Source organism: Pholcus phalangioides, unplaced genomic scaffold (assembly GCF_987345545.1).
Source record: "Pholcus phalangioides strain wild (caught in Gottingen) unplaced genomic scaffold, Ppha-v1.0 ptg000041l_1, whole genome shotgun sequence".
Taxonomy (NCBI): domain Eukaryota; kingdom Metazoa; phylum Arthropoda; class Arachnida; order Araneae; family Pholcidae; genus Pholcus; species Pholcus phalangioides.
Genome location: NW_028301627.1, coordinates 6,414,887 through 6,436,160, shown reverse-complemented (window position 1 = coordinate 6,436,160; position 21,274 = coordinate 6,414,887). Strand labels below are relative to the sequence as shown.

The 21,274-nt window shown below is 34.9% G+C and overlaps 1 protein-coding gene across 7 annotated transcripts in view; it reads left to right on the top strand.

The window, feature by feature from the left end:
* LOC149065182 (diacylglycerol kinase delta) overlaps positions 1 to 21,274 on the top strand; it is a 170,294-nt gene that overhangs the window by 108,533 nt on the left and 40,487 nt on the right. For 5 of the 7 annotated variants that reach the window (XM_089254485.1, XM_089254482.1, XM_089254484.1 and 2 more), the window contains exons 14-22: positions 3,840 to 3,939; positions 4,354 to 4,548; positions 4,672 to 4,759; positions 6,009 to 6,515; positions 9,723 to 10,029; positions 16,932 to 17,054; positions 19,101 to 19,259; positions 19,372 to 19,417; positions 19,818 to 19,931. In XM_089254485.1, the coding sequence (XP_089110611.1) occupies positions 3,840 to 3,939; positions 4,354 to 4,548; positions 4,672 to 4,759; positions 6,009 to 6,515; positions 9,723 to 10,029; positions 16,932 to 17,054; positions 19,101 to 19,259; positions 19,372 to 19,417; positions 19,818 to 19,931 (1,639 nt within the window). The remainder of the gene's footprint in view (positions 1 to 3,839; positions 3,940 to 4,353; positions 4,549 to 4,671; positions 4,760 to 6,008; positions 6,516 to 9,722; positions 10,030 to 16,931; positions 17,055 to 19,100; positions 19,260 to 19,371; positions 19,418 to 19,817; positions 19,932 to 21,274) is intronic. The other 2 variants (XM_089254486.1, XM_089254483.1) reach the window with 1 other exon arrangement.

Here is a 21,274-nt window from a genome sequence, read left to right as displayed (position 1 = left end):
TAATGAAAATGATGTGTATTAACTACTTACAAATTCAAATAAACTGGAAAAATGAGACAATATGTATAAAAAAACCGGTACAACCAAAATTACAGGAATGTTCCGTAATACGGGACAAAAGTGGTCCACCAATTTGTTTCAGACATTTTAATGGTCCTTGGGTTCTGAAATGTTGAAAAACGCTGATTAAAGATATAACGGCTACATCAACCAAGAAAAAAAAAACATGCTTAGGGCATCAAACAAAAGGGACGCCAGAAAAGAAATCTAGTAATTTTATCCTTCCCTCATATATTGGAGTTACCATCTAGTCTAAAGGTACCAATAGTGTGCACAATGTGTAGTTTCATCCGGTGGTGCCTCCATTAGTCATAGTAGCCTGTGACATGGACATCACTAAATCATGACTTCCCCGGAGTGAGGTAACTTTGTAGTGTTAATTGCATATCTTCCTGGGAACTGTCATGATGTTTTCCTAGGGAGCAAGGCCGTAGTGTGCCTTTCCAGGGCAGACTTTTCCTTGTAGCCCTTCGGAAAGGGTTTCTATTAAGCAAAAAAAATTTAAATTTTTTGGAGTTCCCCCTATTACGCATGGGGCCCTGGGGCATTGCCCCGGTTGCCCCAACCTAGTTACAGCCTTGCTAGGGAGGCTTGAAAACTTTTTCGAAATTTCTTAACACCACCATCTGAGAATCATTCTCTCATACATTCCGGAAGGCGGATATACAATGTATGAATAGAATTTTTGAATTTCCAGTTTGAATATTCAAATATTGAGATTACAATCTTGGATATTATTTGTGGCAATTGGTTTTAAACAAGTAATAACGTCAGAGTGCTCATATATAATGAATTCCACTTAAAGCGTTTTTCAAAAACTCGTCATAAAAAACGTTGTAGGCAGGAAAATGCTCTAAACAGGAAATTTTATGTGTTAGTAAAGGGTAGAATTACGAAAATAAGTCATACTCACAGCAAGAACTTTCCAAGTGAGAACGTTAAACGGAATAAACTTTATTTCTGTGAATACCAGTGAATCCCAGTACTTGATTCCTTTACTACTATTATATGCGTTAGTTCCATTAGTTCAGCAAAAACAACAATAAAAGATTTGAAAAATGATCAAAGTTATCGAACTGTAACATATCTTTGCTAAAGACGATGCAACGCTTTAAAAGTATGTCAAATTTCTGTTCAATATGATTCGAGCCATGACGAAGTGTAAGTAGGTGGATCACGCCAATTATTATGTCATTTATAAATTTCGTCAAATTAATTAAAACGCAATTTCCATTCAATATATTGTGTTTGATTACGATCTCAACTATCAATGCGTTCCTGAAATAATTAAAAAAATAAGTGTAATAAAATGAGTTCTTTTCCTGAACAATTTTTTCCCCTTCAAGATTTATGTTTGTAAGTCTAAAAATTTACAAGTTGGGGAGTGACTGATAAACTTTTTTTTTGGAGGGGCCGCAAACATTTTTTTGCACCGGGCCACAAAATTTGCACCGGTCCTGATTGTGACTCTATTTGAAGAAACCAAATTTTTGGATTTGCTTCCCAGAACGGAGGGGCTTAAAAGGCTACCCGCTCGTGAAACTTTAGCTGATGAAATAGGCTGAGCCATGATGGATGCCATACTTGGAATAAGACAACCATATATATATGTATATAAATACATTTTATGGGCATTGTATAATATTTTGTGTGTGTGTACATATATATACATATATATATATATATATGCCCAACGGCACCTCCGGCACAACTCACTAGGTAGGCAATCGCCCATAAATGGTGATAGACCTGAGTTGTGTTCGGTTTGAAAGAAAAAAAGAAAGAAAAGAACCCAATTAAAAAGGCAATTACAAATATATATATATATATATATATTATTTATAGTTTTTGTAATTGCCTTTTTAATTTGGTTCTTTTCTTTTTTTCTTTCAAACCGAACACAACTCAAGTCTATCACCATTTATGGGCGATTGACTACCTAGTGAGTTGTGCCGGAGGTGTAACTTTGTGTGTACCTAACAGTCTGAGTGCATATGTAGTGTTGTTTGATTTTACAGTGCTGCCATCTATATTTCAGAAGTGAAGTGAATGATGTGTTATGATTGAATTGTGCTGTTTGTAGGTCTGTTGCTCTCTGTGGCGAGGCTTTTTAACAGGGAGATCGGCTCGTATTCGCGCCTTGAAGCTGGGAAACAGAAAACCAACTTCAGCCGACCACCACTATGGCGACGGTGGGGTTCGAACCCGGGTCCTTGGATGCGAGTCCGTCACTATCACCACTCGACCACTATAGCAGCTTTTAATTGGGTTGCTGTATTTTTGAAATATGACATCCATATTTGTTAGGGCACCTTTTTTTTCATCCACCTCGTTGGGCATTTTGCCTGTTGTGGCCTTGTATTTGTATTATGAAGATTATAGTATTTGCAAAATCAAAAACAGCCAAAGTGACTGCTTTGGCCATTGCAGTGTTAGAAATTCACATGTTCAGGGGAAAAAAATAGAGTGCTTTCATGTAAGAAGAAAATATAGTTTTCTTATTATAATAAAATCTCTTTTCAACTTTTTGAATTATAATAAAATGTGATCACATTAAGTGGCGTGGACTTTATTGGAACTCTGGTGTTTCTGATAACAATAGCCTATATCAAAAGAAAATCCTGTTTGCAAATACTGTCCCAATGCATCCCATTTGGTCGAATGGGATAAATACTCCTTTGGTAAACAGATAATGGTAGAAATGAACAACTGTTTTTCTACAAAATGTTCAATCGTTCCTTTTTTTTTTTGTTCTGAAGTGTGGCTTTCCCCCCCCCCCCCACCATTAAGCTAAAATCTTGCATTTTTGTTTTTCATCCATTGCGAGGCATTAGAATGGAACTGTCTAATGTATATCATGAATTATACTTATTAATGTATAATGCTTTTCATAGATCCCTTGTGAAAGTCTCTCAGTAAAAAAAATTTGAATCTGGTCAACTGAAAAAAACTGATCAAGAACTGAAGGAGAGATTTTTTTTCATCATACATTTGCTTTCACTATAGAAGGGTCATTGCAAAAACAGCTTCACACATACAGTACATGGATCCCAGTGAACACTACAAATTAATTGTGACATTAAGTACAGAAATGTTTGTCAGCTAGTGAGGAGAGAACAGGTTCTAGCCTCCTACATAGCCTTGAATCCAAACAACGATAACTTACAGGAAAAAAAAAGGTTTGGTTATACCTTAACTTCAAAATATGCCAAAAAAAAAAATATATTTTGCTGGAAAAAGAAATTGATAACATTATTCAAAGTCCTGATAACTGTAAACTATTTTTTCCCCATGTTATGACATTGATCAATTCTGTTCTTTGGTATAGTGATAACATTATTTGGGATTTCAATAAGTGGGATTGACTGTATAATATAATGTTAAAAAAAGGTTAAACATATATCATTATGTACTCTTGAAGGATGTTAAAAGCGTAAATACTCCTTTGGGAAGTGTATCACACTAATAGTTTGGGCGTGAAAGTGTGAGTCTGATACATTCAATAGAAAAAAGTTATTTCATTTATTGCTATTCTCAAAACAATATTAAATAAAAAAAAAAAAAGATTCTAAAGACGAAAAAATTACCCACAAAAGGGTTAAACATTGTTTTTGTATGTTAAAACTATGCTGACCAATGACTCAAACATGAATTCACAGCTTCTCTTATTGGCTTTTCAATTTGTGATTTTCTTGAAAAAGTCCTAAAATATATATATACATCTCTTTACATTAAAACAAGATTTCTAAAAGAAATGTTCATGTTCAATTTATGAGCAGGGTCCTCTGTGAAACAGTCAAAGACTTTATTGCCAAAGTTGGTGCTGCCTATGCAAAAAAAATTGGTGCAGATGAGGAGGGGGACTCTATTTCACATAAGGTGATTATTGCTTTTTGTCATTTCAAAATACAAGTTTCACGTGTTACTCATGTTCAATCATTGAATGTTAGAAAATACATCTATCTGTCAATTTCTTTTGATTTTCATGTGACCCTCCTATTTATCAAACAAATAAATTATGCTTCAGTTATGATTCAAATAGTTATTTTATTGTCCTACCTGTTGTAATAAAACAAAAAATATTCACTGAATCTGATTACCTTATAAAAAATTTTTGTATCTTTTCTCACAAACTAGCCTATTTTTGTCATACCAAAATGAAAGCTAAAGGCAAAAAATTTTTTTAATAGACTTGTTCATTATTGGCGATGTTATTCTTTTTTATTTTAATCAATTAAATATCTTAATAATTATATTTTTCAATAGTGAGTTTTTCCCTCTTAACTTTTAAAGTGTGAAGTGTTGAATCAGAAGCTTGATAACTTACTTCAAGCCTTGAATGAAGAGTCTTTGGCTTCGGCAGAGCTTCTTCAAAAGTCCAAACAGAAAGAAGCCATGAGGAATAGAGGAATAGAACCAGTTACTGGTAGAATCGAGACTAATGCACCAAGTGTCGATGCTGGAACTGCCAAGTCACAGTCGAAAAAAGTGAGTATCTGGAAAATGTTTAAATCTGTGGTTTTGATTGTGGATCATTCTGGCTATGTAAACAGTTGATGAGTTTTTTTTTAATTATCAAGCTTCATTCAAAACCTCATACAAATTTTACAGGTGACATTTATTCAAAGGGAAGCACTCATGTCTCGAGCGAACAGTCTGAAGAAAGCTGTACGGAAAATAATTGAGCACACTGAAAGAGGTATGTGTTTAACATTAAAATCTCTATGGGCATTACAATCTTATTTATTTGCTAAAGAGTTGACATTATGTATGTATATATATGATAAAAATCATTCACAGAGGAAAATAAATTTTTATAACAGTGACTTTGTAATACCTTCCCAACAGTGGGTTATAATAGTATTGGTCTGTTATAAACATTTTTTCTAGTGCCTTTGACTTTATGTTGTTCATTGACCAGTAACATTTTGTCTATTTAAACTTATAAATTTTTAATTGTTGCCAGGTATATTGTTGATTTTTCCTGTTTGCAATTTGCAGCTAATAACGTTTCTTAGTAATATTTTAAAAAATATCTGTAAATAATTTTGGAAATGAAACTAGTTTGGAAGAGCTCAATGTATTTTAGTCCTTACAGTGGCAATTCCATGAGAGATATCTTGTCTTCTTAAAACCCTCTCATTTTGGCAATCATGAACCCAGTCAACTCTACAGAGAGATTTGCCTGATAGCGCGTTTCCCCCATCTGTGGGTCAATCAACTGCCAGTCAGCTTTTGTTCAAAGTCTGGTAACTTAAGGAGAGAGAAAGGGTGTTTTTCTTTTCCCTTTGAGATGGTATATGATTATGCATACAGTATTAATAACAGAAAATTACAGTGGTTCTCCCCTTTCTTGTTTTTTTTATTAACATTACTATTTTGTGTTGGGGAAGGGGGAAAGAAAGCATTTATCAGCTCTCACTATCAGAAAAAAACCCATTTTTCTGGAAAATAGGTGGTAATTTCTAAAAGATTCAGCGATTTCCACTGTGGCAACTATAATGCGGATCAGGAAAATTTTAAAAACTGCCTAAAGGGTTAATGTATGTTAATTCATATGTTCCTTTTGCTCAGGGTGCCTTGGAAAAGTCCCTTTTAATCTGGAATAATATGCAAACTGTTGATCCTAGAGGCATACTTCCAATTGAAGAAAGTATTCAAATAACGTATAGGTCTCAGAATGACTTTTTTATCCAAGATATACATATTATTTACATTTTTTTTCAATTAAAAGTATTATTCTCTGTCAGACCAAATATGGCCCAGTCTCTGTCCCTTCCGGGATGCAAGTCCTTTATCCGTGTGAGTTAAGTATTATTCTCTAGGACCAATAGTTCACAAATTATTCCCACGATGAAGGGACTTTCCCTACGTACCCTGTGTGTGTGTGTGTATATATATGTATATGATTAAATAATGATAATTATTTTATATTTTTGGTTTTATAGCTGTAGATGAACAAAATGCCCAAACTAAAGAAAGGAGAGGAAGCCAAACAGAAAATATATCGCTTGCACCTCGAGCTGTACCAGAAGATGACACAATCCTTTCTGGCACAGAGTCTGAGCCTGTACTTACAAGAAACGAAGAGGAAAGACCTATGCCTCCTCAGTCATTGCCTTCATGGAATCTGTGGGGACCAGCAATGGGCCAGAGTGTTGGAGCTTCGCTCAAAGAGACTCTTCAGGTGACTCTACCCACTATAGAAGGCGGAGTCAGTGCAGACAGTTCGCCTTGTCCTTCACCAAACATTTATTCTTCCCCCTTGCCCACACCGAAGTCATCACCATCATCTCAACGGCCTACTCCTGAATCTCAGTCAACGCCTTCTCATTTACCTCCTTCTGAAATGGAATTTCCAGTGAGCTTAAGATCACCTTCGCACATATCCGCCGAGTTAGCTGAACAAAGTGAGATAGATCTCGCAGAAATTGCTGGTAATGGGACCACAAAAAGTAAGTTTTCAGCCAGAATTTCTGAAATTGATTTTGAATCGTTTTCACAGAAACAATTTAACGGGAAGTTTAAAGTTAGTGTGGCATTACATCAGGTTTTATCATAATTCATGAGAGTGTTCTCAAATCACTTTAGAAAATATAATATTGTACAGTGGAACTTAGATTAATGAGTTTAATTTGTTCCGCAAACATGTTCGTTACACGAATCACTCATTATTCGAATCAAACTCCCCCCCCCCCATAGGAAATAATGGAAAAACTGATTTCACATAAAAATGACTAATAAGAACGACATTTAATCAATAATACAATGCAATAATAATTATACAGCCGAATCCCGTAATAACGAATGCCAAGAGACCGGAGGAATCACTTCATTAAAATGAAATTTCGTTATAAAGGAATTCCAGGTTACCTAGCATTGTTCCTATGTAAACTTATTTGGGGAATTAGAAAAGTGTTCGTTAAATTTAATTTTCGCTATAACGGTATTCGTTAAAACAGGATTTGACTATATATAATATAATAAAATATATATAATGTAATAACGCTGTAAACAAACATGCGATATGATAACGTATACAAATTTACTTACTCTAAACAACAAGAAAGAAGAGGACTATCTTGTGTTAAAAGATTTACGGACTCGCTGTTGTTTGCGTTCTTATTCTTTTTTTCTGATTTTAAAATGACACTTGCTTTTTGCCTCCTTTTTAGGATTTCTCGGAGATGGGAAATTACATTGTCGTTGGACCGATTTATTGCTTTTCAATAAATCTGTCCAACGGGACAATTTTCCTGCAGGGAACAGATTTATTCCCCGCAGGAATGAATTGAATTTTCTCTTTCCTAAATATATCTTCATATCAGCCAGCTGTTAAAAACCTTTGTATGGATAGCAGAGAGTGACGTCATCCTCGAATGAATTACACATTTATAGCTTCTAGCAGTTTTAGCTCTGCGATGATTGCCCCACATAAATTTTAAACCCCATCCCCTTAGTTTTTACATTACAAAATAAAACTAGCAACCGAATTTCATATTTGTTGCTGCAGAGATTTCGGCTCAGCAATGACTGCCTCGTATAACTTTTAAGATCCCCTCATGACCATGTTACAGACCAAATTTCGAAAAATCCCTTCTTAGTTAGTCTTTAGGTCATGAAATAAAGCTACTGACCAAATTTTATCAATATAGCTCCAGCGGGTTAGGCTCTGTGATGATAAATCAGTCAGTCAGGACATGTTATTTTATATGTATAGATGAATGAGAATAAATTGTTTTTTTACGCAAGTACATGTAAAACATCTAATGCCTTACCATTCACACAATTGTGTTTGGAGTGAAACTAGCAAATTTTGTCCAAAGTAAACCAATGCTTTCTATATTAAGTGCAGTGAAATCTTACTGTACAATGATACTTGATGTAACAATAAATCCCTTTAAAGCAATATTTTTCTCTTGATCCATGGAGTGTCATTATATCAAGATTTGATTGTATCAGGGTTGGCAAGTTTTTTTTCATAGATGGAAAAAACCACAAAAAATTGTCCCAGCAAAAATAAATTTGTTCTCCTTCTATGCATGTGAGGCATTGTTATGCATTTATTTTTCTATTTATTATGCAAAATCATTTTTAAGGTTAGTAACTTTTTACCATTGCTGGAAAAAGCTTAAGTAAAAAAATGTCCTGACAAAAATAGGTTTTCATCGAGTATAAAACAAATCTATACTTCCCATATTTATTTATGTTTAGTATCACATAGTTAAAAAAATGATGCAAAAGAATAGTATATTGTTATAACGACTCTGATCATCCCAGATGATGGGTGGTCATTGTATCGAAAGGAGAAATGGAGCATAGTTCTTTTATGAAAACATTAGGGACTAGCAGCTTTCATATAAAAAGCACCTTAGTTCATGGTGCAGATCAATTATAGTAGCAGAGATGGTATTTAATTTTCCTGGGACCCAAGTTACTGGCCCAAAAAATCTGGGCGTTTTTTGAAAGAAAGTGGGCCCATCTCAAAAAAAAAAAAATAAATAAATAAAATTGGGTTTCCCCCCCCCCCTCCCCCATATCATTTAGAGGTACTCTTTGAATTGAACAATTGATTTCTAAAAAAAATATGTGCAATCAAAAAAATTTAAGTACAACTGGATTTTGTTTAATTCGTTGCTCACTGGTAGAGAAAAGTTGCAAAGAAACCAGTCAACACTGAGGAATTATCAAATTTAAAACAAATATAATTTAGGCACACATTTTTATATATTTACTAAAATATCAGCCTATAAATTCTCTTTTGATTGATTTTTCATTTCAGAAAACCTTAGCTCTTTCAATATCTTTTGCATAAATTCAAAGCAAATGATTCTGATGTGATCATCTTCTGATTCAGAAGAAAATTCTATTGGGCAATTTCCAGCTGGAATGGTTTTCTTTTCCCTCCCCCGATAGGCCCAATTATGGTATACTACCACCATTTAGCTTCCACATATTTCACACCTGAATATGGAAGCTTTGTAAGGTTTGTTATTAGTGAAACATAACATAAGTGCTTATGTATCCTGTGTTGTGAGTCTTTTGTGTTCATTAGGTAGTGTTATCCATCCTCCAAATCACTGTGTGGATTTACATTTTTATATTTGTGTTGCACGTCTGCTGGTCATCATGGCAGGTGTGGCTCAAGATTTGAGATAAAATCTTTAACCATGCACCTGTTTTTCGACCAAGGACCTGTTTTTGCCACCCCTCCTGCTCATCCCCATTCAAACTTTTGCCTATCCCAGCAATCTTCCCCAGACCGTGAAAATCATTCTATGCACTCGTGCTTTATTATCTGTGTAATAAAGACTTAAATAATGCTGATATTACTGGTTATTTCAATTTGAAATTTTCTACAGTGTGATATTCATAATCACTTGGATAACTCTAACATAACAGTTCCTGGTGATAATCAAATTTATATGTAAAATGAACTTCTGCAGACCATCTGCAAATGAAATTTAGTACTCTTTGGTTTTGTCTTTGTGTCAGGTGTAAGCATTTTATTTTTTAATGATTAGAAGCTTGTTTGTTTAGAATGCTTATAGCCTAACATGGAAATGAATAAAAACTTGCAGTTTATTAGTGCATTAGATATGTTAGAAACTTTTCTTTTTGTTTTTTTTTAACCATTTTTATTATTGTTTACATAATTTCAGATGAAACTGCTCAATCTCCCACTGCCACACGCCGTATAAGTAGTGGTGCTACACTGAAACAAGTAGGCAATTTTGGCCTAAATTTTGGTTCTGGCTTAGGAATAGCTCTTTTGTCCAAAGATAAGCATTCACCTGACACTTTACTTCCAGTCGACGGCAGAGCTTTTCCAATCATCAACCCCTTGGCATCCTTACCTATGTGGCCTAACTTGAACAAAGACAGCCTTATTGGGAAAGTTCTTCTCGCAAATGCTGACGCACTCTGTGCTGCAGCTTCACCTCTGATGGATGTAGAGGATATGTCTTTGTAAGTGTCTTTAAAAGATTTATTTTTGAAACAATGAAGAGTCAAAGTGTCTGATTAGTGGTGGTTCCAAATTATCCAAGATAACAAGACTATAAATATGATGTATGCTATAATAATTTGATTAAATGCTGAAGCTGCCTTTATCTCTTATCTGTTGTATGAGGGTGATTCTCATGAAATTGTCCTAAATTGTGTCCCCTGCAGTTTACATTTGACACAACTTTTTTACATAACTTACTATTTATGCTCCAGTTTCTGAGACGTTGTCACTCTGTTTTTAATTTTGTCATCAATAGATTTTTAAAATTTCCTTTCCATTTGTTAAGGAAATTTCCCTCTCCTGGCTGTCCTCAGCCCATTTTATAAATTTTAAAATAACTTTCTATCTTAAAACAAAAACATATTCTTTTTTTCAACAATATATATTTTTAGGACTAGTATACTTTCATGTTTCATATTTTTTTATAATTTTAAATATTTTTTATCAATAGCTTATTGCCAGCCCGAAAACAGAATGTGCAAAAATCTGCGACATATGTCGCAAAACAATTAGCGCTACTGCAGAACAATTTGGAAGAATTTTAAGAGAAAGTGCAAAAAAAAAATTATGACGTGTATGGGGATTTTTACAGCAGAACATCTGTAGTCATATGAGGGCTCGTCACAGAACAGTGCTAAACATTCTGATTTGGGGATGGCCAGATGAAAATTTTCCCCAAATTCTTTTCCCCATTTGTCACATTTGGGAAACATTGGTTCAAGTCCTTAAACACCAGTTGCCACTTATTAAATTATGTGTTAAAAGGGTTAAGGCAAATGTAGTCATCACTTGAACCTCATTAAATCAATTAGAATTGTAAATTTGTTAACAAATAATATTTATTCAGGGAAAAAGAGCAGAGTGTCATTAAATGTTCTGACTTTCCTTTTGCAAGGAATATATAATTGAAAATTATTTTCACTTTACCATGTGTTTTAGTTCAGAGACATCTATTATTTCTGAAAATCATATGTTTTCAACAAGCTTAGTTTTTCATGAATGTTGCAAAACATGGAAAAAATATATTTCTCCTTCATCAAGTAATCAGAAGGAAGATTTGATCATAAGTTTGGAGGTGGAGGAGGTAAAAATAAAAATTCAGATTTCTTAAGGCCCGTTTACACGAGGCAAGTGCTTTAGTTGGTAACTTAATTTTTAGTTGCCAAGTACGATACAATGTATGCAGAAGATAAGGGCTGTTTACACGGCTTTAGTTGGCAAGTGCACAAGTGATTTAGTTGGTAAGCGAGATACAGACGGTTCTATTTTTGGTTAAGTAGACCTATGCGCATGGGCCAGTGGACATGACCTGCCGCTCTGGAGGGTGTAGCATGGCCTTGTTGACACTTGCCTGACCTTTACCCCTGATGTAGTGGTAGTGCATGTGTTATGTTTTATTATTGAGTTTGTGTTATGTCTATCATATACTGTATATTTATAATTATTTTCTGTCGACTAAACCAACTTGTTACTTACGGACGTTTTCGGTGTCGATGTGTCACGAACTGTTTTAGGAAGAAAGGGAAACTAGTTTCCAAACTTGCCGCTTGGAACGCGGATGTCGATGGGCGCACGTGTGCGTTACTCCTCATTTGCATGCTTAGTGATTTGAGAGCTATATATAATCACGTCCGTGCTTCAAATCGGCCTTCAGTCTCGTGTAGCGCTAAATTCTCTAATCATCCGAACAACTCGGCTGGTCCGTTGTTCCCATCAGTTGCTCTCCAAGAATGCCATTCAGGGATGTCTGCTGGTGTCTGTTCTTGATCTTAATGCCTACGTAGATCTTGCCGACTGCGATCTGGCGTTGGCTGGCATGGTCAATAGCAGTGATCCGATGGTTTCCTCGTATGATGCTGCAATCTGATGCTACCCTTTCGTCACGACGTCCACCATCGGACCATAGCTGAGTGTCACTTCCGCCCTAGTCGCTTCACCATAAGTATACTTTGCGATTTTCCTACTAGTGAAGGGTTTGCCCTTGAATTGATGTCCTAACTAAAAATTTTTTGATTTGTAATAATAGAAATAAATAGTTGTTCGAAACAGTTTTGTTCATTGGCAGATAAAGACATACGTTGCAAGGGGTCTTTTTGCTCTCTCACGGAGAGGTTTATTTTGATCTCAAGCGTGAACCTGTTCATACTCCGTCGTCTCCTGAAGTTTCGCTAGAATTCCGCGGAAATATTGGATGGTGAGGTGGCCAGAGGACACAACCTTCAAGTTTATTGAAAAATATCTTTGCCATGAATGTTTGTTGAACTATAGAAATGAAAATTTCCTTAACAAACAAGCTAAAAATTATTTGATGGTGGAAAAAGCTATGGAATATTCTGTCTACGTGATGTCAGGAGTTGAGAAAAATTGAAGATTCAAAAATATATATCAGGTGGGGAGGATTTATATATTAAAAACTGGGGGGGGGGTTTCGAATATTTCTCTCGTCCAGAACGAATTTGCTGCCATCTGTTGTAAAAATATATGATCAAATATTTAACATAAAGATATCTCTATAGATTAAATTAAAAAATAATAATTTCGAAAATTTGGAAATAATTTTTATGTTTAATGATTTTTTATTATTTAATTTTTAACCCTTAGAATTTCCTACAAATGCCAAGAATCTTCTCTCGTATTTTTGGCTTACATAATTCATAATTTATCTCCTCTTTAACTTCGATTAAAATATCATATAATCGATATTTACAACTTAGAGGAGAAATAGAGAAATCTTATATTTATACAAAAATTGCCACGTTTTCAAGACAAATAAATTCAATTGGTCGAATGGTCGACGCGTTTTGACTCTTCAATGGAGAGCCGTCATCAGGACCTCGTGATCAGAATTCACACGAATGAGTCGTGGAGGGGTGATGTTTACGTCTGGTCATCCAAAGAGTTCGTCTTTGTATTTGCTGTGTCCGAGTGGTCTTTGGATGCGAATTGGAGAGCCATCTGTTGCAAAGTGTTGAAAGTTTTGTCACGACTGAGGTTAATAAAGCCTGTCCAAGCTGACAAATTGGTGGCGGGTTTCTTCCATCATTAACGAGGAAATTCTGGCATGTTCTGATGAAGTATCCCTCGAGAAAATTCAATTCAGAATTGTGTGTTGCTTTTTTAAAAACAAACGCTTTATCAAAATCAAAATAATGTGAACGTTGCCAACAGTGTTGGGCAATAGCGGAATTATCCATCTGTCCCTTCTCAACATGCTTCCGGTGTTTGAGAACTCGAATATTTAGATTTCTTCTAGTTTGGCCAATATATCCATTTTTGCAATTCTTGCATGGGATGAAGTAGATACCAGATTCTTTGGAGGGTGAGATAGGATTTTTCAGATGGGAAAAGGTGAGTATATTTGTTGGCTGGAATATTGTATGGAAGTCAAATTTCTTGAAGATAGAAGAGATCATGAAACTTGAAGAAACGAATGGAAGAACAACAGTATTAGAAAACTGTTTTGAGTCAGCTGGGAGCAGGTTCGTGGTGCATGTCGGGGTCATTTTTTTTGAGGATCTTGTCAATGATAAAAGGTGAAAAACCCCGATTAGAAGCGATGTCACGAAGGATATTGAGTTCATTCTGGAGGGAGGCTGAATCACTGCAAAGTTTTAGTGCTCGATGAACAAAAGAAGAAAATTCCGAAAGTTTCTGATTGGGAGGATGAAAGGATTTTGCATGAAGTGGCATGGAGCTAGCGAATGGCTTACGGTACACAGATGTATGAAATTCAGTGTCTGTCTTTTTAATGAGCACGTCGAGAAAAGGCAGCATATTATTTTTTTCTATTTCATAGGTGAATTCAATATGTGGGTCAATAGAATTCATAAAATTGAATAACTCAGTGACATTAACATCAGTCCCATCAACTAAAGTGAATGTGTCATCAACATACCTGATCCAAAGTTTGAAGTGGTGGGTTTCCAAAAGTTTTGTTTCGAAAAAATCCATGTATATGTCACAGAGAATAGGCGAGAGTGGGTTGCCCATGGCAAGACCTTCTGTTTGGCGGTAAAACTTTCCAAACACTGAGAAATAATTGTGCGGTACACAAAGTTGGGTGTGTTGACATATTTCATCGATTTCAATCGAGGAGAAGTGGAATTCTTGCTGACGTTGTTTCAGGAAAGAAATTGCACCGCTGATAGGAATGTTAGTAAACATGGATTTGATATCGAAGGAAATCATTGTAGCGTTATCTGGTTGAATGCTGCGGATGATGGAAACTAATTCTGAGGAATTCTTTACTGTGAAACGATGCTTTTTGCAAAGAGAGGACAAAAGTTCAACGAGGAATTTAGCAAGTTGATGCGTAGGTGATCCAATGCAAGAAATTATAGGTCTTACTGAAAATGAAGGTTTGTGTATTTTTGGAAGAGCATAAAGTCTCCCGCAGTTTGCGGTGGATGGAAAGATGTGTTTCTTGGTCGAAGAATGTAGAATGGGAGTCTGATTGATTTTCTTTTGAACAAATTTTAGAAGGGTAGGAGCTGGATCCTTATTGAGACAAGTGTATGGTCCATCGTTAATTAATTTTTCAACCGACTCTTGATACATGGATTTATCAAGTACAACAATTTGGCCGCCTTTGTCAAATGCGTCGACCATTCGACCAATTGAATTTATTTGTCTTGAAAACGTGGCAATTTTTGTATAAATTAAAATCAGGCAAAATTTCTCATTTTTGTGATAAAATCTTATATTTCTTCTCGATGACTTACTTAAGTTTATAATATGTTGTGCATCCTTTTTTCCCCTGTGGCATCATCTCTCGCCCCCTTGCGTGGGTGACAGAGGCGAAAAAAGGGGACAAGCGAACTGTTTCCCTTGCGTGACCTACTTCTTGCTCAGTGTGTTGCTCTTGCGCAAGTGATATAGTTTCTCCTTTTTTATTATGTGGAATTAATAATAAACTATTACCTATGTAAATAGTTTTTTAAAATTAAATGAACTTAAATATTATCAACCGTTTCTTCAATTGGAGTCAGAATATACATCGTTCTCAATGTGTACCACATAACTATACCCCTCTTGGGTAAGTGAAAGTGAATAAATTTATATTCTGTAAAAAATATATCATATAATGTGGCTCTGATCACAGTATTCGTAAGTTCTACCTGATCATCTTCATCCATCGTTACAAAAGCTATGAGCTTTAAAAAAAGCACTTCTCTGAATGCCAGATAAATAAAAAATTATTACTATTATACTCCAGCGCGTTGCGTCTCTCTCTCTCCGTGGATTTGAGTAGACTGAAGCGTGCATGCGCTAACTGCGCTCGCCTCTGTAAAAATTATCCAATGAGCATCTACTTGCCACTTACATATGGACACTTTCAAGAAGAATCGGTAAGTTAAAATTAAGTTGCCACCTAAAGCACTTGCCTCATGTAAACGGGTCTTCAGTTGCAACATCAAGCTGCAGTAATGTTTCATCTAAAGACTTTGCTTTGAAAGAGAGTGTATCTCGTGCTCTAGCAAATCAGACACAAATTATAAATCTGTTGTTTCCCCCATAAGGGGGTCATTCAAGTATTACGTCAGCATTGGGGGGGGGGAAAGGGGTTTCGGATTTGCTGATTTTTGATGATGGGGGGGGGGTTGAAGGTTGCAGGTTGCTTATGTCATCAACCACCCCTTTTTGAAGATATGAAATATTCTAAGCTGCTGGCGAAATTTTGCTAGGGGGGGGGGGGGTCAGTGTTTTACTTATTTTTGCTGACAAGAGGGGGAGAGGGGGGTCAAAAATGGCTGAAAATCTGCTTACGTAATACTTGAATGGCCCCTAACTTGACGAAAAGGAGCGAGAAACACAGAAAAAGACATAAAAATGCAGTTGACAAAAAAAATTGTTCAGAGTATCATTGCTTGTCCATGTTGAAAATGAGATGCCAAAATAGATGGAACATGTTGCAATTAAGCATTAATATCAAGTACTGAAACAGGCAAAATAACGGTCAAATTTAAATTAATTTTTTTTTTGCCATGGATTTTCTACAAACATCATAGCTGACTATATTTCATTCATTAGCTGGTAAAGAAGTGTGCCCAAGACTTTTTTTGTATTCTTTGGTTGACATAATTTTTCTTTTATAACTTTTTAAAATTTTTTTGTCCAATTTTGTGAGAATGACCTATAAATATTAGATATAATAAATAACAAATATTAATTGTACTAATAGCTATTATACATATAGAAACGTCCTCTCCACTTGTCAATACAAGATTCATCGAAGGACTGGTTATTTGTGGAGATGAAGATTACAAGGAAGAAAATTCAGGTAGAGCACTAGTCCGGCAAGCAAGAGACCGGGGTTCCAGTCCCCGTGGAGGCAGGGATGAATTTTCTTCCTTGTAATCTTCATCTCCACAAATAACCAGTCTTTCGATGAATCTTGTAATAGCTATTAGTTTAAATTAAACTGAAATATTATCTGAAAAATAGAAACTGCCTGGTTTTAATTCACAGAAAGAGTAATTAACACGTTTTTAAGACAAATGCATTTTTTCTTTTTAGTGTTTATGCATTTTGGCTCTACAATGGAGAGCCATCATCAGAACCTTGTGGTCAGAAACTATGCCTCCTTCTACCTGATTAATCATACCCCCACCCCCAACGGTTTTACTTTTTGTGTGTGGTTTCTGACGACGGCTTTTCATTGCAGAGCCAAAAACCACCAGAAAGAAAAAAATTTATTTTTCTTAAAATTGTGTTTATTATTTTCTGTGAATTAAATTAAAATAGTTGGAGCTAGGGGTTTTCCCCACAAATATTTCTGAACATTTTCAAACGCTGGCACAAATTGTACAGTTTGTATTTGTTGGATCTAAAAGTAGAGCAGAAAAGATTTATATTTCTCAAGTTTTTTCTTCAGGGAAGGTTTTGAAGAAAAATGTGTCATGAACAACTACTTTGGAATTGGTGTGGATGCCAAGATAACATTAGAGTTCCACAATAAAAGAGAGGAGCATCCAGAGAAGTGCAGGTGCAAATATTATTTTATAACTTTAAAAGGTCTGTTCACACACAACCTATCCCTGTTCAGAGAACTTCACCTCATCTCACTTAAAAAAGTATTTTTCACCTCTTAGCCTATTAATGCGCACTTGTCAGGTACGGTAAAGAATTTGAACCTAATGTGTTTGGGAGAGATGAGACAGATCTGTCAGAACAGAAATGGGCTGTGATTGCTATATGTGTATAGACCTTAATGTAAAGGAATTTCAATTTTTATATCCTGGCATCTATGTTTATATTTAAAACCATAATATATGGTTTCATACATAAAACATAGATACCAGGACATGGATTATCATTTAAAATACTGAAGTTATGACCTCGCAATTTTTTAGAACAAAAAAAACCTCTGGTAAACTACAAAAGCTTCATCTACACTCTCAGCATGTTTAGGTATTATTTCTATGATGGAAAAGCCTTTCATAGCATTTTATTCATTAATTTTTTTAGAAAATAATTTTTTTTAATTGAGGGTAAGTAAACCCATCACACCCCCCAAAAAAATTCTATAAAATTCTGGTTTTTAATGGCTTACTATAGCTGCTGTGCAGTCTATGGGCATTGTGACAAACAGCCATCTTGTGAGGATCCAGGGTTCCCTACCATTTGCTATTGCTGATGAAGAATAATCTGAGAGACCGACTGGTTTTCATCTCATGGATAATGATAAAAAAAAATAACCATGCATCAATTTTTGTGAATTATGCTTGAGACCAGGTAACATGAAAGCATGCAGCACCTTTTCATCTGGCCAATCACAGATTTAAGATTTTTTTTCTTTTTGGTGGCGCAAAAATTGTGCTCTTGTTTTTTCAGTATTATTTGTCATACTGTATTTGAACAGGATATTCAGGATTTGTTGCACATAATGAGTGAGTTTTTGTTTTAGAGTGAATGTTGTATACACATTTTTTAGCATAAATTTCATTATGCAGAATATTTTAGTTTAATAATTCAGTGAAGTGACAGAAATGTACCTTGATTCGTGAAGAACTGAGGAATAAATACAATTATGTTTGCCTCCCCCCCCCCCCCCGACCTTTATTTTATAATAATTTACTGACCTTATCATTTATAGTTTTTTTTAGTGGTGAATTAAGATTTTTAGGTACAAAAGTGTTTTATTACTCGATCCCTGATTGTGATTGACAGAGGCCAACAGATTAAAGAATTTTATAAATCACCTCATTCATATTTTTTTTTTGTCTGACTACAAGTTAAACCTATATAAACGATAACCCATATAATCATACCACCATGAATGTAAATTTAAAATTGAGTTCAATCAATCGTAAAAAACCCCTAATGAATTTATTTGGCAAACAAAAAAGTCAATCGCCTGTTTCTTCTGGGAGAAAAATTACTTGAAATTATTCTATGTTTTTTGTGGTTGCATTGTGATTATTTTTCAAAAATAAAAAGAAAACAATTTTTCACTAACGCAATGCCATCACAAGTACAAAATATAGTGATCATCTTGTCTTCTCTGTATGCACAGAGCGAAAACTCTGCTTGTTCACAGAACTGGTACTGAAATTTCTCTTTTCTCCATATACAGTCATAAACAGCTCTGATAACCAGTTTCTCTTATTCTTTATAAGCATTAAAAGATGGTAGACTTCCAGGTTCCAACCTCGCCAATGGCATAGTGATTGTTGGCAGAAATTAGTTTTCTGTGGTTTTCCTACTTTGTAAGGCTTGTATTTAAGTGATGTAATGTTTAAAAAAGTGTCTCCACAGAGTGATCAGGCCTACAACATTTAAAAAAAAATTATGCAGAGTACAACAGGCAAAATAGCATGCCAAGTTGTTTACTTCAGAATTTGGGAGACACATGGCAGCACTTCTTAGATACAAAACAAGCATTCCTTGGAAACAAGCTTCACTTTAGATACAGATACATACAAAGCACATTCTAACATGTACCAGTTTATTAAAATTTCCTGAGATGAATATTTATGAGGTGCGTGAGCGATGTTGTGGTTTACTATATATATATATAAAATTTTTTCAGGTCAAGAACGAGAAACCTTATGTGGTATGGTGTCCTTGGTGGAAAGGAACTCCTTCATCGCACTTTCAAAAATCTAGAACAAAGAGTACAACTTGAATGTGATGGGCAAAAAATTCCATTGCCATCTCTGCAAGGCATCGTTGTGCTAAACATTCCCAGGTTAGGGAGTTTTTGAATGTTTGGATGTTGATCCACTTTTTTTCGTTTCTTGAATTTAATCAGAAGCCAAAATAATTTTTCTCATGGACATTTGAATATTTCTTTATTTCAGTTACGGTGGTGGGTCGAATTTCTGGGGTGGAACCAAAGAAGATGATGTGAGTTTATGTGCAAATTTTCATTTCCCGTGTTAGCTTAACTGATGTTTTTTTTTTCAATATATATATATGTATATGTAATGTGAAACCTCAATACACAATGATACTCTGTGGACTGAGAAGAAATATCATTGTAGAGGGATTATCATTAAGAGACAACATTATAATTTTTAATCAAACTTGTGATGATGTATCTTGTGTGTGCATAAAGTTTGAAACAGTACATTTCTCTTATTATGAAATTTACGATGACATAAAATTTGTTCGTGGCATCACACACATACTTTGTAAGTTTCATAAGCCTTGATGGTCTAATGAGATTATTTTTGTAGTTACCTCTGATAAAATATATGTTCTGCTTTGTTCAAAATGATTTTTTCAAAATTTATGTTCAATGTAGGTCTTCTATGCTCCTGCGTTTGATGACAAAATACTAGAGGTTGTTGCAGTGTTTGGTACAGTACAGATGGCTGCCTCTAGAGTCATAAACCTGCAACACCACAGAATAGCACAGGTAATTGGCATCCATCTTGTGTTTCTGATATTACTTGTTTTCTTTCTTTTTATATCTTTGAATTTATTTATGCTCACAAAATTGTATTGATTCAGTAGAACTTTGTTAATTCAAACCTTTACAAACTCCTTGAATTTTTTTTAAGGTCAAAATTTCTTGTTTAATTTAAATTTGTTTCAAATATTTTGTATAATTCAAAGTTGGAGGGGGAAAGAAATCATAATTTTTTATTCTGAGCAAATGTAGACAGTTGGCCAAAATCTACAAGCAGTCAGACGGGCTTTGGCGAACTTGTTAAACAGTGGAATCTTTGAAAAATAAAGGTTAAAATATATATATACACTATTTGCAATACCTGGTGCTTCTCAGGTTTTCTCACTATACTGGAGCATTGAAAAATGGTAAACCATTGCAAAGGAATAAAAATGTCTGAGATGTATTGTTAAGGAACCACAGTTATCAAAGCAAACATTCCGAAAGTCATTGTTGAGGCCCACTAACCTTTGTTGTTCGACGTTTTTCACCCATTTCAGGCTGTCCTGCTCTGGCAAACTTTTAAAGTAGCCTATCATTTAATCTGGGCCCTGTTTCAAACAAATGCAAAATTTGATGGCGATCAGTCCAAAATTGTAGATTTGTATAGAGAACACACACACACACATATACATGCAGAAAATTATATATATATAATGTATGTATGTGTATAGATGTGTGTATAATGTTCCGATGTTTCTGAATTTAGATGCATAATGGGTGTAATTTTTTCCCCTTTACTTCTTTCTCTACCAGCCATGTTAACATTGTGTCTGCTAAGCACCGAGTTGTCGGGCAAGTCCTGTACGTAACCCCAGGTTTTTTAAAAACTTGTGATAAGTAACGAGCATTTCTTCTTTTATTGGTGAAGGATTTTGACATACATCGCATCCGTCTGCATGTTAAAATTTGTCCGAATTCGATTTGCTTTTCATGTTGGATTTATGGTTTAGCAACTCGGTTCAAAATAAATTACAGGTTTTGATGATCAAATACTGGCAAAACTACATTATCTGAATAAGTAAAAAGTTTATTTGTGCTGAATAAATCTGCCAAAATTGTTTTGAAGACACTTTCTAGTGAGCAGAGGCATGCGGGGGGGGGGGGGGGCTGCCCCCTAAGCCAACCAAAAATTAGGGGGAATTTTATATTTCAGTAAAAAAATTAAAATATTGGAACAAAATACCCTTTATATGTTATTTTAATTAATTTCAGTTAATTTAAATGCTTTTTGAAGGTTGATAATTCAAAATTTCTCGAAGGAAATTTTTGTGCCTCTCCAAGCCTGTGTCCCCCTTTAAAGGTTGGTC